Here is a 19,784-nt window from a genome sequence, read left to right as displayed (position 1 = left end):
TCTGCTAAATGGGATATATTATTATTATGTCCTGTTTCATGTGGTCGGCTGACAGGATGACAGGATATATTTCAATGGCTCCTCCTGTGAAGATATTCTCCCACACACTGTCACAGTGAGGGTAAGAAAGGGAGGATATGTTACTGGAAACGACCTACATTTACCAGTAAAGTACCAGAATGTCGGTAACTTTCAAGGATTTTATGGATTTTTTATCAGATGACAACTAGTGGCTCTTTTGGGTACTTCAGATGACCACAGGGGTGTGATTATCTCTGTCCCTCTACTTCAGATTATCACAGGGGTGTAATTATCTCTGGCCCTCTACTTCAGATTATCACAGGGGTGTAAATATCTCTGGCCCTCTACTTCAGATGACCACAGGGGTGTAATTATCTCTGGTCCTCTACTTCAGATGACCACAGGGGTGTGATTATCTCTGGCCCTCTACTTCAGATGATCACAGGGGTGTGATTATCTCTGGTTCTCTACTTTTATCACAGGTGTCTGTAATTATCTCTGGTCCTCTACTTCAGATGACCACAGGGGTGTAATTATCTCTGGTTATCTACTTTTATCACAGGTGTCTGTAATTATCTCTGGTCCTCTACTTCAGATTAGCACAGGGGTGTAATTATCTCTGGCCCTCTACTTCAGATGACCACAGGGGTGTGATTATCTCTGTCCCTCTACTTCAGATGACCACAGGGGTGTGATTATCTCTGGCCCTCTACTTCAGATGATCACAGGGGTGTGATTATCTCTGGTTCTCTACTTTTATCACAGGTGTCTGTAATTATCTCTGGTCCTCTACTTCAGATTACCACAGGGGTGTAATTATCTCTGGTCCTGAAACAACACCTTGTGGAACTTTGGTTCAGAGGATGTTCCTAGAAAAAGGGGCCTCAACCTCAGTGTTACATACAGTGTTGTCTGTCTAGGAGACTCTATACTCCAACCCCAGTGTTGTGTCTGTCTAGGAGACTCTATACTCCAACCCCAGTGTTGTCTGTCTAGGAGACTCTATACTCCAACCCCAGTGTTGTGTCTGTCTAGGAGACTCTATACTCCAACCCCAGTGTTATGTCTGTCTAGGAGACTCTATACTCCAACCCCAGTGTTGTGTCTGTCTAGGAGACTCTATACTCCAACCCCAGTGTTATGTCTGTCTAGGAGACTCTATACTCCAACCCCAGTGTTGTCTGTCTAGGAGACTCTATACTCCAACCCCAGTGTTGTGTCTGTCTAGGAGACTCTATACTCCAACCTCAGCTCATTTCCCAAGGAACCTGTGAAGGCATTCCTTCACACCATTCCCTGACCAATCAAAACCTCCCCTCCAGGCTCCAGTGTGTTCCAAAAGGTGCCATTTGAAACGCAGTGTCAGTCAGGACAGGGGCACCAAGCAGGCAGTTCTGCTTGTATTGTAACGTGTAGTAGGACGTTCCGTATCAATATGGGAAGCAGATGAAGGACAACTCTCTCTCAGCATTACAATGTTAAAACAGAGAGGGGGGTGTGGGGGGGGGGTGTTTGACTGTCATTCTCCCACGGACGATGGCACAACACAATCAGTGGCTTAGAAAAGGTCTTACAACATTTTATTTTATTTTTTGGGGGGAGGGGAATGGTTTGAAACCGTGAATATGACTTTCTATAAAAAGACTCAAGAGAAACAGGTGAATTTAGTTTTATACAATATTTATTACAACTTCCTCGCCAGCTGTACATGTTTGCATCATATCAACAAGTTTTTACAAGGACAGGTAACTGTGAAATCCATCTGATTAAAATATCATGTTGTCTTCTCAAACAACCTCGGACTTCCTCCTTCACGGTTTGTTTCTCCCATACGGTGCTGTACATATTGTATCCAAGCATCAATATAAACACATGGAAAATGGACCAGGTTATTTGGGAATTCAGTTCATGTAAAATACAAGTTTTCTTCCTATGAATAAAAATACAGTAAACAAAAAACCTGCTGATAAATTCTGACCGAAAAGCCTATTATTATTATTATCATTAAACTAATATCTTCTCCTAGAGGTTTATTATAGCCTGGTTTAACCATACTGGAACACTGATCGCCAATGTTTGAACGATTCCGTCTGGTTTAACAAGGCAATAAATGTTTATTGTCCCATAGTTCCGGTTTCCATGTCAAGACAGCACAAACTGATCTGGGACCAGGCTAGGAGACTAACTGATCTGGGACCAGGCTAGGAGACTAACTGATCTGGGACCAGGCTAGGAGACTAACTGATCTGGGACCAGGCTAGGAGACTGACTGATCTGGGACCAGGCTAGGAGACTAACTGATCTGGGACCAGGCTAGGAGACTAACTGATCTGGGACCAGGCTAGGAGACTAACTGATCTGGGACCAGGCTAGGAGACTGACTGATCTGGGACCAGGCTAGGAGACTAACTGATCTGGGACCAGGCTAGGAGACTAACTGATCTGGGACCAGGCTAGGAGACTAACTGATCTGGGACCAGGCTAGGAGACTAACTGATCTGGGACCAGGCTAGGAGACTGACTGATCTGGGACCAGGCTAGGAGACTAACTGATCTGGGACCAGGCTAGGAGACTAACTGATCTGGGACCAGGCTAGGAGACTAACTGATCTGGGACCAGGCTAGGAGACTAACTGATCTGGGACCAGGCTAGGAGACTGACTGATCTGGGACCAGGCTAGGAGACTAACTGATCTGGGACCAGGCTAGGAGACTAACTGATCTGGGACCAGGCTAGGAGACTAACTGATCTGGGACCAGGCTAGGAGACTGACTGATCTGGGACCAGGCTAGGAGACTAACTGATCTGGGACCAGGCTAGGAGACTAACTGATCTGGGACCAGGCTAGGAGACTAACTGATCTGGGACCAGGCTAGGAGACTGACTGATCTGGGACCAGGCTAGGAGACTAACTGATCTGGGACCAGGCTAGGAGACTAACTGATCTGGGACCAGGCTAGGAGACTAACTGATCTGGGACCAGGCTAGGAGACTAACTGATCTGGGACCAGGCTAGGAGACTGACTGATCTGGGACCAGGCTAGGAGACTAACTGATCTGGGACCAGGCTAGGAGACTAACTGATCTGGGACCAGGCTAGGAGACTAACTGATCTGGGACCAGGCTAGGAGACTAACTGATCTGGGACCAGGCTAGGAGACTGACTGATCTGGGACCAGGCTAGGAGACTAACTGATCTGGGACCAGGCTAGGAGACTAACTGATCTGGGACCAGGCTAGGAGACTAACTGATCTGGGACCAGGCTAGGAGACTAACTGATCTGGGACCAGGCTAGGAGACTAACTGATCTGGGACCAGGCTAGGAGACTGACTGATCTGGGACCAGGCTAGGAGACTAACTGATCTGGGACCAGGCTAGGAGACTAACTGATCTGGGACCAGGCTAGGAGACTTTTCCAGAGACTTTTCCAGAGCTCCTCTGTCATGATTAATGGTAAGTGGTTTTGAAACTAGCTCTTCGTTCCAAACTGCACCCTATTCCCTATATAGGGCCCATAGGGCTCTGATCTAAAGTAGTACACCAAGTAGGGTATAGTGTTCCATTTGGGATGCAGTGGGGTAGTTTTACATTTATCGGGAGACGTGCAAAAACCAAACAGGACAGACAGTTAAGAGACACGTTGCCCTACCTATCATATCAACACACGTCAGGAGACCAGAGTCTTTCACACAAGAAGAGTCATACAAAGTTCATCAGTTGCATAATAAGATAGACAAATATATTTTTGATATTATGTGAAAACTTTAATTAAAAAAAGACAACAGAATCAGGATCTACACTCCTACAGCCCCTAAACTGTCTCTTCGGGAGCAGAGAGACACATGTAGACTCCTACAGCCCCTAAACTGTCTCTTCAGGAGCAGAGAGACACATGTAGACTCCTACAGCCCCTAAACTGTCTCTTCAGGAGCAGAGAGACACATGTAGACTCCTACAGCCCCTAAACTGTCTCTTCAGGAGCAGAGAGACACATGTAGACTCCTACAGCCCCTAAACCGTCTCTTCAGGAGCAGAGAGACACATGTAGACTCCTACAGCCCCTAAACTGTCTCTTCAGGAGCAGAGAGACACATGTAGACTCCTACAGCCCCTAAACTGTCTCTTCAGGAGCAGAGAGACACATGTAGACTCCTACAGCCCCTAAACTGTCTCTTCCTCACACTGGTTTTACACTTGAGGTAAAAGCCCATTTAACACGTTCATAACATCCTTGTTGACTTGCTGCCTGTCTGTCCACGCCTGGCGCCACACCTGGGTCGTGTTCATTAGGGCACCTACGTTTCAAAAACATTGTGCAACACAAAAAGGCAAATAGTACTCCCTGTTTCTGTCCATTTTGGTGCATGATGAACATGACACAGGACATCGCTTCAAAAAGGCTTTTGGGGAAAAGTGTTTCATATCAAATCAGCCTACTAGCTTTATAAAAGGTTAGACAGGTTATCCTCTCTCATTTAATACAACCAGAGAGAGAGGACTTCTCCCACTACTCTACCATTTAGAGAGAGAGACTTCCTAGCAGTCCCCAACCCCACTAGAGGCGGTTGTGTCTGGTAGTGTCAGAGACAATATAACCAGTCAGAGACAATATGACCAGTCAGAGACAGGGCAGAGACAATATGACCAGTCAGAGACATGGCAGAGACAATATGACCAGTCAGAGACATGGCAGAGACAATATGTCCAGTCAGAGACAGGGCAGAGACAATATGACCAGTCAGAGACAGGGCAGAGACAATATGACCAGTCAGAGACAATATGACCGGTCAGAGACAGGGCAGAGACAATATGACCAGTCAGAGACAATATGACCAGTCAGAGACAATATGACCAGTCAGAGACAGGGCAGAGACAATATGACCAGTCAGAGACAATATGACCAGTCAGAGACAATATGACCAGTCAGAGACAATATGACCAGTCAGAGACAATATGACAGTCAGAGACAATATGACCAGTCAGAGACAATATGACCAGTCAGAGACAATATGACCAGTCAGAGACAATATGACCAGTCAGAGACAGGGCAGAGTCAATATGACCAGTCAGAGACACTATGACCAGTCAGAGACAATATGACCAGTCAGAGACAATATGACCAGTCAGAGACAATATGACCAGTCAGAGACAATATGACCAGTCAGAGACAATATGACCAGTCAGAGACAATATGACCAGTCAGAGACAATATGACCAGTCAGAGACAATATGACCAGTCAGAGACAATATGACCAGTCAGAGACAATATCACCAGTCAGAGACAATATGACCAGTCAGAGACAGGGCAGTCAAGTTGTTTAACACGTTGAAGGTTTCAAAATGATAGGTAGAAGCAGATACAAGCAGATGAAACGATTAATGAACTAGCGAAGTAGAGTTGAGAAAGTTAAAACAAAACATTGGGATTGTGAATTTTAAAAGATCCCTAACCAAAACAATCACCTCTGGGGCCCTGCTCACCTCTGGGGCCCTGCGCACCTCTGGGGCCCTGCTCACCTCTGGGGCCCTACATTGTCCTGCTTCTGCTCCATGTGCTCTCTGCCTGTTCCATAGCAACGGCTCCGCTCGGATGATGAGAGAGAGAGACAGAGCTTTCAGCTTCTTTTTCCGTCACAACCCCCCCCCCAAAAAAAAACCCGGCCAAACTCACATAATAGTATTATTTTCTGTCAGATATTCTCTCGTGTCGAGTCTAACGATGTTTTTCCGGTCTTATATCAGATGAACTTGGTCGTTATTATTTGATGAGGTTGATTCACTCCTGACACCATGTTATGATGATAAGAGATGAGAATGTACAGAGACAAACCTGCCCCCTTTTTAAACATGAAATGTCCTTTTTTTTTTTTTTTACAAATCTTGCTTTTTAAATGTTAAGGAAACATTTCCACGTCCAAAAGCTTAAAGTTCAAGACAAAACAACGAGGGTGCAGAGTTTTCACAACACGTCAACAACGATCTCTTTTATATATCACCTTAAAACGTCTCGTATATCACTGTAAAACATGATACACACCCCTCGACCCAAAACCCCCTTTTTTTTTTACAATGACATCAGTGGCTGATAAACAGATATTCAGACTGCATGAAAATTCAAAATCAAAATCAGGAGATTCTAACGTTCCTAGTATGAATTCGGTCTACGTTCTACTAAATCACAACGGTAGTCACGTGAACACAGTCCAACCCGCTGGCAATCTACTGCTCATTTCATTGGACAGACACCACGGAGGGAGCACAGTACGTTAATTAGGTTCGCTCAGAGTTAGACAGTCAAACTGCTTTTCAGGAATGACCCGGCGCGTCAGAGAGGTAAAGGCGTAGCGCAGTGAGAACAGGAAATTCGCCCCACGTTAAACCCCAAGATCATTTTCACATGTTATAATCCACGTCCTCGTGGCAGCAGTGGTTATTTTACGAGTTCACGTTTTTTTGAATTTCAGAAACTCCTTTTTCGACACTTTCAAAATGACAATTATCCATCTGTTAGATACAGTCAGATACGACCACTGACTGTAAGCCCACTGCCTAAACACATGGACACCACCGTTTAGAAAGCAGCTGGCAGACGACACACTGAAATATGAACGAAGGACAGTTTCGTTCACACAGCAGACCTGTTCTCACGTGGTCACAGGACAAAAGAGGGAAGGTTTGTGGAATTCCCTGAAACAACGCAGGAGGACACTAGAGGGCGCTGTAGGATTTCTCTCTCTAAAGGGAGAGAGAGAGAGGCAGTGGGAGAGAGAGAGATTCTTGATGGGTAGATCGCCGGTTCCAATAATCAATAATGACCCGCTGGCTGATATGAGCAGGCGACAGGGGGGGAAGAGGGCCTCATTTCAGAATCATTAATAATGCAGCCGATTAAAAAATGGTTAGATTTTAGAAACCAGTCCATTAGAAATACGAAGCTTTCTACTGTTAACATTTCTGATGATGATGATGACGATGAAGAAAGGCCTTGTCTAAAACACCCAGGGACACTTGTGGAATATCTTGTACAGCTAAATACACTGCCAACAGGCTAGAGGACTCCCTATACAACTAACCTTTCAAATCTCCCACTACAGGCAACAACAAGACCGTCTAACACGGACAAACGGAACGAACAGCGTTACTGAACACACATAAAAGGACACCTAAAGAGACCAACTCAGAGACATACCATATCCCTCCTCTGGTACTATACATGTCCTGACAGTCACTGACTGCACAGCATCACATCACGTTCTGTAAACATCAGATCAAGATACGAAAATATCTTCAGATTTTAGAACCATTAAAAAAACATCAATCCGCTACCAATTTGTGAAAACTGCATCTCTGCTCACAACATTGTGTTAGAAAAGAAATTACTTGTTATTAGAGAGGATTCCTGACAGAACGATAACAGAACAGAACGGCAGCGTAGCCTAGTGGTTAGAGCGTTGGACTAGTAACCGAAAGGTTGCAAGTTCAAACCCCCGAGCTGACAAGGTACAAATCTGTCGTTCTTCCCCTGAACAGGCAGTTAACCCACTGTTCCTAGGCCGTCATTGAAAATAAGAATTTGTTCTTAACTGACTTGCCTAGTAAAATAAAGGTAAAAAAAAAGAAGGAGGTAACAGAACGGTAACAGAACGGTAACAGAACGGTAACATGTTTTAGAGAAATGTGCATAATAATAATAATACTGTCAGTTAAAGATCCAGGTAGACCAACTCATCCATCCTGGACTGAAGAGAACAGAGAACAGCGGAACGATCCAGGTAGACCAACTCATCCATCCTGGACTGAAGAGCACAGAGAACAGTGGAACGATACAGGTAGACCAACTCATCCATCCTGGACTGAAGAGCACAGAGAACAGCGGAACGATACAGGTAGACCAACTCATCCATCCTGGACTGAAGAGCACAGAGAACAGCGGAACGATCCAGGTAGACCAACTCATCCATCCTGGACTGAAGAGCACAGAGAACAGCGGAACGATACAGGTAGACCAACTCATCCATCCTGGACTGAAGAGCACAGAGAACAGCGGAACGATCCAGGAGAGGTTAAGTCCATCCTGAGGTGTCTGGATTGCTTGGCAGAGCAGATGCCCGTTACAGCGTCTGTCTGACTGGTGGATAACTGGAGGGTTCCGGGGACGGGGTCAGTTGTTGCCGAGGCTACCTGGCCTGGAGGGTCAGGACTCAGGGTGAAGGGTCAGGTAGGGGTCATGGTGCCGTGTCTACCTGGCCCGGAGGGTCAGGACAGGGCTCAGGGTCAGGTAGGGGTCATGGTGCCGTGTACACCTGGCCTGGAGGGTCAGGACAGGGCTCAGGGTCAGGTAGGGGTCATGGTGCCGTGTCTACCTGGCGGTGGTAGGCTGTACGTGTCCGGGGTAGGAGCGGCGCGTGCTGGTAGCCTGTCTCTGGCGAGCCAGGAAGGACTGTCCTGAACCCGTACTGGCCAGACGGTCCTCTGCTGCCTTCTTCTGGAGAGCCATGCCCTGAGGGAGGGGGGGGACACACGGTGGCTTCATTAAGACATGTTCATTAAAGGACTTGATGGTTAAATCCCCTGCGTCTGTTGTGGGACATTTCTTCAAATGTTTCACTCACAATTGCTGAATCCAGACAGCACCACCACTACTATAAATAACACACTGAATCCAGACAGCACCACCACTACTATAAATAACACACTGAATCCAGACAGCACCACCACTACTATAAATAACACACTGAATCCAGACAGCACCACCACTACTACTATAAATAACACACTGAATCCAGACAGCACCACTACTACTATAAATAACACACTGAATCCAGACAGCACCACCACTACTATAAATAACACACTGAATCCAGACAGCACCACCACTACTATAAATAACACACTGAATCCAGACAGCACCACCACTACTATAAATAACACACTGAATCCAGACAGCACCACCACCACTATAAATAACACACTGAATCCAGACAGCACCACTACTATAAATAACACACTGAATCCAGACAGCACCACCACCACTACTACTATAAATAACACACTGAATCCAGACAGCACCACCACCACTATAAATAACACACTGAATCCAGACAGCACCACCACCACTACTATAAATAACACCCTGAATCCAGACAGCACCACCACTACTACTATAAATAACACCCTGAATCCAGACAGCACCACCACTACTATAAATAACACCCTGAATCCAGACAGCACCACCACCACTACTATAAATAACACACTGAATCCAGACAGCACCACCACTACTATAAATAACACACTGAATCCAGACAGCACCACCACTACTATAAATAACACACTGAATCCAGACAGCACCACCACCACTATAAATAACACACTGAATCCAGACAGCACCACCACCACTACTATAAATAACACACTGAATCCAGACAGCACCACCACTACTACTATAAATAACACACTGAATCCAGACACCACCACCACTACTATAAATAACACACTGAATCCAGACAGCACCACCACCACTACTATAAATAACACACTGAATCCAGACAGCACCACCACTACTACTATAAATAACACACTGAATCCAGACAGCACCACCACTACTATAAATAACACACTGAATCCAGACAGCACCACCACTACTATAAATAACACACTGAATCCAGACAGCACCACCACTACTATAAATAACACACTGAATCCAGACAGCACCACCACTACTATAAATAACACACTGAATCCAGACAGCACCACCACCACTACTATAAATAACACCCTGAATCCAGACAGCACCACCACTACTACTATAAATAACACACTGAATCCAGACAGCACCACCACTACTATAAATAACACACTGAATCCAGACAGCACCACCACTACTATAAATAACACACTGAATCCAGACAGCACCACCACTACTATAAATAACACACTGAATCCAGACAGCACCACCACTACTACTATAAATAACACACTGAATCCAGACAGCACCACCACTACTATAAATAACACCCTGAATCCAGACAGCACCACCGCTACTATAAATAACACACTGAATCCAGACAGCACCACCACTACTACTATAAATAACACACTGAATCCAGACAGCACCACTACTACTATAAATAACACACTGAATCCAGACAGCACCACCACTACTATAAATAACACACTGAATCCAGACAGCACCACCACTACTACTATAAATAACACACTGAATCCAGACAGCACCACCACTACTATAAATAACACACTGAATCCAGACAGCACCACCACTACTACTATAAATAACACACTGAATCCAGACAGCACCACCACTACTACTATAAATAACACACTGAATCCAGACAGCACCACCACTACTACTATAAATAACACACTGAATCCAGACAGCACCACCACCACTACTATAAATAACACACTGAATCCAGACAGCACCACCACTACTACTATAAATAACACACTGAATCCAGACAGCACCACCACTACTATAAATAACACACTGAATCCAGACAGCACCACCACTACTACTATAAATAACACACTGAATCCAGACAGCACCACCACCACTACTATAAATAACACACTGAATCCAGACAGCACCACCACCACTACTATAAATAACACACTGAATCCAGACAGCACCACCACCACTACTATAAATAACACACTGAATCCAGACAGCACCACCACCACTACTATAAATAACACACTGAATCCAGACAGCACCACCACCACTACTATAAATAACACACTGAATCCAGACAGCACCACCACCACTACTATAAATAACACACTGAATCCAGACAGCACCACCACTACTATAAATAACACACTGAATCCAGACAGCACCACCACTACTATAAATAACACACTGAATCCAGACAGCACCACCACTACTATAAATAACACACTGAATCCAGACAGCACCACCACTACTATAAATAACACACTGAATCCAGACAGCACCACCACTACTATAAATAACACCCTGAATCCAGACAGCACCACCACCACTACTATAAATAACACACTGAATCCAGACAGCACCACCACCACTATAAATAACACCCTGAATCCAGACAGCACCACCACTACTATAAATAACACACTGAATCCAGACAGCACCACCACCACTATAAATAACACACTGAATCCAGACAGCACCACCACTACTATAAATAACACACTGAATCCAGACAGCACCACCACCACTACTATAAATAACACACTGAATCCAGACAGCACCACCACTACCATAAATAACACACTGAATCCAGACAGCACCACCACTACTATAAATAACACACTGAATCCAGACAGCACCACCACTACTATAAATAACACACTGAATCCAGACAGCACCACTACTATAAATAACACACTGAATCCAGACAGCACCACCACTACTACTATAAATAACACACTGAATCCAGACAGCACCACCACCACTACTATAAATAACACACTGAATCCAGACAGCACCACCACCACTACTATAAATGACACACTGAATCCAGACAGCACCACCACCACTACTATAAATAACACCCTGAATCCAGACAGCACCACCACTACTATAAATAACACCCTGAATCCAGACAGCACCACCACTACTATAAATAACACCCTGAATCCAGACAGCACCACTACTCCTACTATAAATAACAACACTGAATCCAGACAGCACCACTACTCCTACTATAAATAACACCCTGAATCCAGACAGCACCACCACTACTATAAATAACACACTGAATCCAGACAGCACCACCACTACTATAAATAACACACTGAATCCAGACAGCACCACCACTACTATAAATAACACACTGAATCCAGACAGCACCACCACTACTACTATAAATAACACACTGAATCCAGACAGCACCACCACCACTACTATAAATAACACACTGAATCCAGACAGCACCACCACCACTACTATAAATAACACACTGAATCCAGACAGCACCACCACCACTATAAATAACACCCTGAATCCAGACAGCACCACCACTACTATAAATAACACACTGAATCCAGACAGCACCACTACTATAAATAACACATTGAATCCAGACAGCACCACCACTACTATAAATAACACACTGAATCCAGACAGCACCACCACTACTATAAATAACACCCTGAATCCAGACAGCACCACCACTACTATAAATAACACACTGAATCCAGACAGCACCACCACCACTATAAATAACACACTGAATCCAGACAGCACCACCACTACTATAAATAACACACTGAATCCAGACAGCACCACCACTACTATAAATAACACACTGAATCCAGACAGCACCACCACTACTATAAATAACACACTGAATCCAGACAGCACCACTACTACTATAAATAACACCCTGAATCCAGACAGCACCACCACTACTATAAATAACACCCTGAATCCAGACAGCACCACCACTACTACTATAAATAACACACTGAATCCAGACACCACCACTACTATAAATAACACCCTGAATCCAGACAGCACCACCACTACTACTATAAATAACACACTGAATCCAGACAGCACCACTACTACTATAAATAACACACTGAATCCAGACAGCACCACCACCACTACTATAAATAACACACTGAATCCAGACAGCACCACCACCACTACTATAAATAACACTGAATCCAGACAGCACCACCACCACTACTATAAATAACACACTGAATCCAGACAGCACCACTACTATAAATAACACACTGAATCCAGACAGCACCACCACCACTACTATAAATAACACACTGAATCCAGACAGCACCACCACCACTACTATAAATAACACTGAATCCAGACAGCACCACCACCACTACTATAAATAACACACTGAATCCAGACAGCACCACCACCACTACTATAAATAACACACTGAATCCAGACAGCACCACCACCACTACTATAAATAACACACTGAATCCAGAAAGCACCACCACTACTATAAATAACACACTGAATCCAGACAGCACCACCACTACTATAAATAACACACTGAATCCAGACAGCACCACCACTACTATAAATAACACACTGAATCCAGACAGCACCACTACTACTATCAATAACACACTGAATCCAGACAGCACCACCACCACTACTATAAATAACACCCTGAATCCAGACAGCACCACCACTACTACTATAAATAACACCCTGAATCCAGACAGCACCACCACTACTACTATAAATAACACACTGAATCCAGACAGCACCACCACCACTACTATAAATAACACCCTGAATCCAGACAGCACCACCACTACTACTATAAATAACACACTGAATCCAGACAGCACCACTACTACTATAAATAACACCCTGAATCCAGACAGCACCACCACTACTACTATAAATAACATACTGAATCCAGACAGCACCACCACCACTACTATAAATAACACACTGAATCCAGACAGCACCACCACTACTACTATAAATAACACACTGAATCCAGACAGCACCACCACTACTACTATAAATAACACACTGAATCCAGACAGCACCACTACTACTATAAATAACACACTGAATCCAGACAGCACCACCACTACTATAAATAACACACTGAATCCAGACAGCACCACTACTACTATAAATAACACACTGAATCCAGACAGCACCACCACTACTATAAATAACACACTGAATCCAGACAGCACCACCACCACTACTATAAATAACACACTGAATCCAGACAGCACCACCACTACTATAAATAACACACTGAATCCAGACAGCACCACCACTACTATAAATAACACACTGAATCAAGACAGCACCACCACCACTACTATAAATAACACCCTGAATCCAGACAGCACCACCACTACTATAAATAACACACTGAATCCAGACAGCACCACCACCACTACTATAAATAACACCCTGAATCCAGACAGCACCACCACTACCACTATAAATAACACACTGAATCCAGACAGCACCACTACTACTATAAATAACACACTGAATCCAGACAGCACCACCACTACTACTATAAATAACACACTGAATCCAGACAGCACCACCACTACTACTATAAATAACACACTGAATCCAGACAGCACCACTACTATAAATAACACACTGAGTCCAGACAGCACCACTACTATAAATAGCACACTGAATCCAGACACCACCACTACTATAAATAACACACTGAATCCAGACAGCACCACCACCACTACTATAAATAACACACTGAATCCAGACAGCACCACTACTACTATAAATAACACACTGAATCCAGACAGCACCACCACTACTATAAATAACACACTGAATCCAGACACCACCACTACTATAAATAACACACTGAATCCAGACAGCACCACCACTACTATAAATAACACACTGAATCCAGACAGCACCACCACTACTACTATAAATAACACCCTGAATCCAGACAGCACCACCACTACTATAAATAACACACTGAATCCAGACTGCACCACCACTACTACTATAAATAACACACTGTATACAGACAGCACCACCACTACTATAAATAACACACTGAATCCAGACAGCACCACCACTACTATAAATAACACACTGAATCCAGACAGCACCACCACCACTATAAATAACACACTGAATCCAGACAGCACCACCACTACTATAAATAACACACTGAATCCAGACAGCACCACCACCACTACTATAAATAACACACTGAATCCAGACAGCACCACCACCACTACTATAAATAACACACTGAATCCAGACAGCACCACCACTACTATAAATAACACACTGAATCCAGACAGCACCACCACTACTATAAATAACACCCTGAATCCAGACAGCACCACCACCACTATAAATAACACCCTGAATCCAGACAGCACCACCACTACTATAAATAACACACTGAATCCAGACAGCACCACCACTACTATAAATAACACACTGAATCCAGACAGCACCACTACTACTATAAATAACACACTGAATCCAGACAGCACCACCACCACTATAAATAACACACTGAATCCAGACAGCACCACCACCACTACTATAAATAACACACTGAATCCAGACAGCACCACCACTACTATAAATAACACACTGAATCCAGACAGCACCACCACTACTATAAATAACACCTTGAATCCAGACAGCACCACCACTACTACTATAAATAACACACTGAATCCAGACAGCACCACCACTACTATAAATAACACACTGAATCCAGACAGCACCACCACTACTATAAATAACACCTTGAATCCAGACAGCACCACCACCACTACTATAAATAACACACTGAATCCAGACAGCACCACCACTACTATAAATAACACACTGAATCCAGACAGCACCACCACCACTATAAATAACACCCTGAATCCAGACAGCACCACTACTACTATAAATAACACCCTGAATCCAGACAGCACCACCACTACTACTATAAATAACACACTGAATCCAGACAGCACCACCACTACTACTATAAATAACACCCTGAATCCAGACAGCACCACCACTACTATAAATAACACACTGAATCCAGACAGCACCACCACTACTACTATAAATAACACACTGAATCCAGACAGCACCACCACTACTACTATAAATAACACACTGAATCCAGACAGCACCACCACTACTACTATAAATAACACACTGAATCCAGACAGCACCACCACTACTACTATAAATAACACACTGAATCCAGACAGCACCACCACTACTATAAATAACACCCTGAATCCAGACAGCACCACCACTACTATAAATAACACCCTGAATCCAGACAGCACCACTACTACTATAAATAACACACTGAATCCAGACAGCACCACCACTACTACTATAAATAACACACTGAATCCAGACAGCACCACCACTACTATAAATAACACACTGAATCCAGACAGCACCACCACTACTATAAATAACACCCTGAATCCAGACAGCACCACCACTACTATAAATAACACACTGAATCCAGACAGCACCACCACCACTACTACTATAAATAACACCCTGAATCCAGACAGCACCACTACTACTATAAATAACACACTGAATCCAGACAGCACCACCACCACTACTATAAATAACACCCTGAATCCAGACAGCACCACCACTACTATAAATAACACACTGAATCCAGACAGCACCACCACCACTACTATAAATAACACACTGAATCCAGACAGCACCACCACCACTACTATAAATAACACACTGAATCCAGACAGCACCACCACCACTACTATAAATAACACACTGAATCCAGACAGCACCACCACTGCTATAAATAACACACTGAATCCAGACAGCACCACTACTACTATAAATAACACCCTGAATCCAGACAGCACCACCACCACTACTATAAATAACACACTGAATCCAGACAGCACCACTACTATAAATAACACCATGAATCCAGACAGCACCACCACTACTATAAATAACACCCTGAATCCAGACAGCACCACCACCACTACTATAAATAACACCCTGAATCCAGACAGCACCACCACCACTACTATAAATAACACCCTGAATCCAGACAGCACCACCACTGCTATAAATAACACACTGAATCCAGACAGCACCACCACCACTACTATAAATAACACACTGAATCCAGACAGCACCACTACTATAAATAACACCATGAATCCAGACAGCACCACCACTACTATAAATAACACCCTGAATCCAGACAGCACCGCCACTACTATAAATAACACCCTGAATCCAGACAGCACCACCACAACTACTATAAATAACACACTGAATCCAGACAGCACCACTACTACTATAAATAACACACTGAATCCAGACAGCACCACCACCACTATAAATAACACACTGAATCCAGACAGCACCACTACTATAAATAACACACTGAATCCAGACAGCACCACTACTATAAATAACACACTGAATCCAGACACCACCACTACTATAAATAACACACTGAATCCAGACAGCAGCACCACCACTACTATAAATAACACACTGAATCCAGACAGCACCACTACTACTATAAATAACACACTGAATCCAGACAGCACCACCACTACTATAAATAACACACTGAATCCAGACACCACCACTACTATAAATAACACACTGAATCCAGACACCACCACTACTATAAATAACACACTGAATCCAGACAGCACCACCACTACTATAAATAACACACTGAATCCAGACAGCACCACCACTACTACTATAAATAACACACTGAATCCAGACAGCACCACCACTACTATAAATAACACACTGAATCCAGACTGCACCACCACTACTACTATAAATAACACACTGTATACAGACAGCACCACCACTACTATAAATAACACACTGAATCCAGACTGCACCACCACTACTACTATAAATAACACACTGTATACAGACAGCACCACCACTACTATAAATAACACACTGAATCCAGACAGCACCACCACCACTACTATAAATAACACACTGAATCCAGACAGCACCACCACTACTATAAATAACACACTGTATCCAGACAGCACCACCACTACTATAAATAACACACTGAATCCAGACAGCACCACCACTACTACTATAAATAACACACTGAATCCAGACAGCACCACCACTACTATAAATAACACACTGAATCCAGACAGCACCACCACCACTATAAATAACACACTGAATCCAGACAGCACCACCACTACTATAAATAACACACTGAATCCAGACAGCACCACCACCACTACTATAAATAACACACTGAATCCAGACAGCACCACCACCACTACTATAAATAACACACTGAATCCAGACAGCACCACCACTACTATAAATAACACACTGAATCCAGACAGCACCACCACCACTACTATAAATAACACCCTGAATCCAGACAGCACCACCACTACTACTATAAATAACACACTGAATCCAGACAGCACCACCACTACTATAAATAACACACTGAATCCAGACAGCACCACCACCACTATAAATAACACACTGAATCCAGACAGCACCACCACTACTATAAATAACACACTGAATCCAGACAGCACCACCACCACTACTATAAATAACACACTGAATCCAGACAGCACCACCACCACTACTATAAATAACACACTGAATCCAGACAGCACCACCACTACTATAAATAACACACTGAATCCAGACAGCACCACCACCACTACTATAAATAACACCCTGAATCCAGACAGCACCACCACTACTATAAATAACACACTGAATCCAGACAGCACCACTACTACTATAAATAACACCCTGAATCCAGACAGCACCACCACCACTACTATAAATAACACCCTGAATCCAGACAGCACCACCACTACTATAAATAACACACTGAATCCAGACAGCACCACCACTACTATAAATAACACACTGAATCCAGACAGCACCACCACTACTATAAATAACACACTGAATCCAGACACCACCACCACTACTATAAATAACACCCTGAATCCAGACAGCACCACCACTGCTATAAATAACACACTGAATCCAGACAGCACCACCACCACTACTATAAATAACACACTGAATCCAGACAGCACCACTACTATAAATAACACCATGAATCCAGACAGCACCACCACTACTATAAATAACACCCTGAATCCAGACAGCACCACCACCACTACTATAAATAACACCCTGAATCCAGACAGCACCACCACTACTACTATAAATAACACACTGAATCCAGACAGCACCACCACCACTACTATAAATAACACACTGAATCCAGACAGCACCACTACTATAAATAACACCATGAATCCAGACAGCACCACCACTACTATAAATAACACACTGAATCCAGACAGCACCACTACTACTATAAATAACACACTGAATCCAGACAGCACCACCACCACTATAAATAACACACTGAATCCAGACAGCACCACTACTATAAATAACACACTGAATCCAGACAGCACCACTACTATAAATAACACACTGAATCCAGACACCACCACTACTATAAATAACACACTGAATCCAGACAGCACCACCACCACTACTATAAATAACACCCTGAATCCAGACAGCACCACCACTACTATAAATAACACACTGAATCCAGACAGCACCACCACTACTATAAATAACACACTGAATCCAGACAGCACCACCACTACTATAAATAACACACTGAATCCAGACACCACCACCACTACTATAAATAACACCCTGAATCCAGACAGCACCACCACTGCTATAAATAACACACTGAATCCAGACAGCACCACCACCACTACTATAAATAACACACTGAATCCAGACAGCACCACTACTATAAATAACACCATGAATCCAGACAGCACCACCACTACTATAAATAACACCCTGAATCCAGACAGCACCACCACCACTACTATAAATAACACCCTGAATCCAGACAGCACCACCACTACTACTATAAATAACACACTGAATCCAGACAGCACCACCACCACTACTATAAATAACACACTGAATCCAGACAGCACCACTACTATAAATAACACCATGAATCCAGACAGCACCACCACCACTATAAATAACACACTGAATCCAGACAGCACCACTACTACTATAAATAACACACTGAATCCAGACAGCACCACCACCACTATAAATAACACACTGAATCCAGACAGCACCACTACTATAAATAACACACTGAATCCAGACAGCACCACTACTATAAATAACACACTGA

At 43.6% G+C, this 19,784-nt stretch overlaps 1 protein-coding gene across 4 annotated transcripts in view; it reads right to left on the bottom strand.

Moving 5' to 3' along the window:
• Positions 1–1,684: 1,684 nt before the first annotated feature.
• LOC135548051 (protein Hook homolog 3-like) overlaps positions 1,685–19,784 on the bottom strand; it is a 97,378-nt gene continuing 79,278 nt past the window's right edge. For all 4 annotated transcript variants that reach the window (XM_064977258.1, XM_064977256.1, XM_064977257.1 and 1 more), the window contains one exon: positions 1,685–8,524. In XM_064977258.1, the coding sequence (XP_064833330.1) occupies positions 8,384–8,524 (141 nt within the window). In that variant the 3' untranslated portion in view covers positions 1,685–8,383. The remainder of the gene's footprint in view (positions 8,525–19,784) is intronic.

Source organism: Oncorhynchus masou, chromosome 11, assembly GCF_036934945.1.
Source record: "Oncorhynchus masou masou isolate Uvic2021 chromosome 11, UVic_Omas_1.1, whole genome shotgun sequence".
NCBI classification, from domain to species: domain Eukaryota; kingdom Metazoa; phylum Chordata; class Actinopteri; order Salmoniformes; family Salmonidae; genus Oncorhynchus; species Oncorhynchus masou.
The sequence above is the reverse complement of the archived record's forward strand: the minus strand, read 5'-3'. Positions and strand labels throughout refer to the sequence as shown.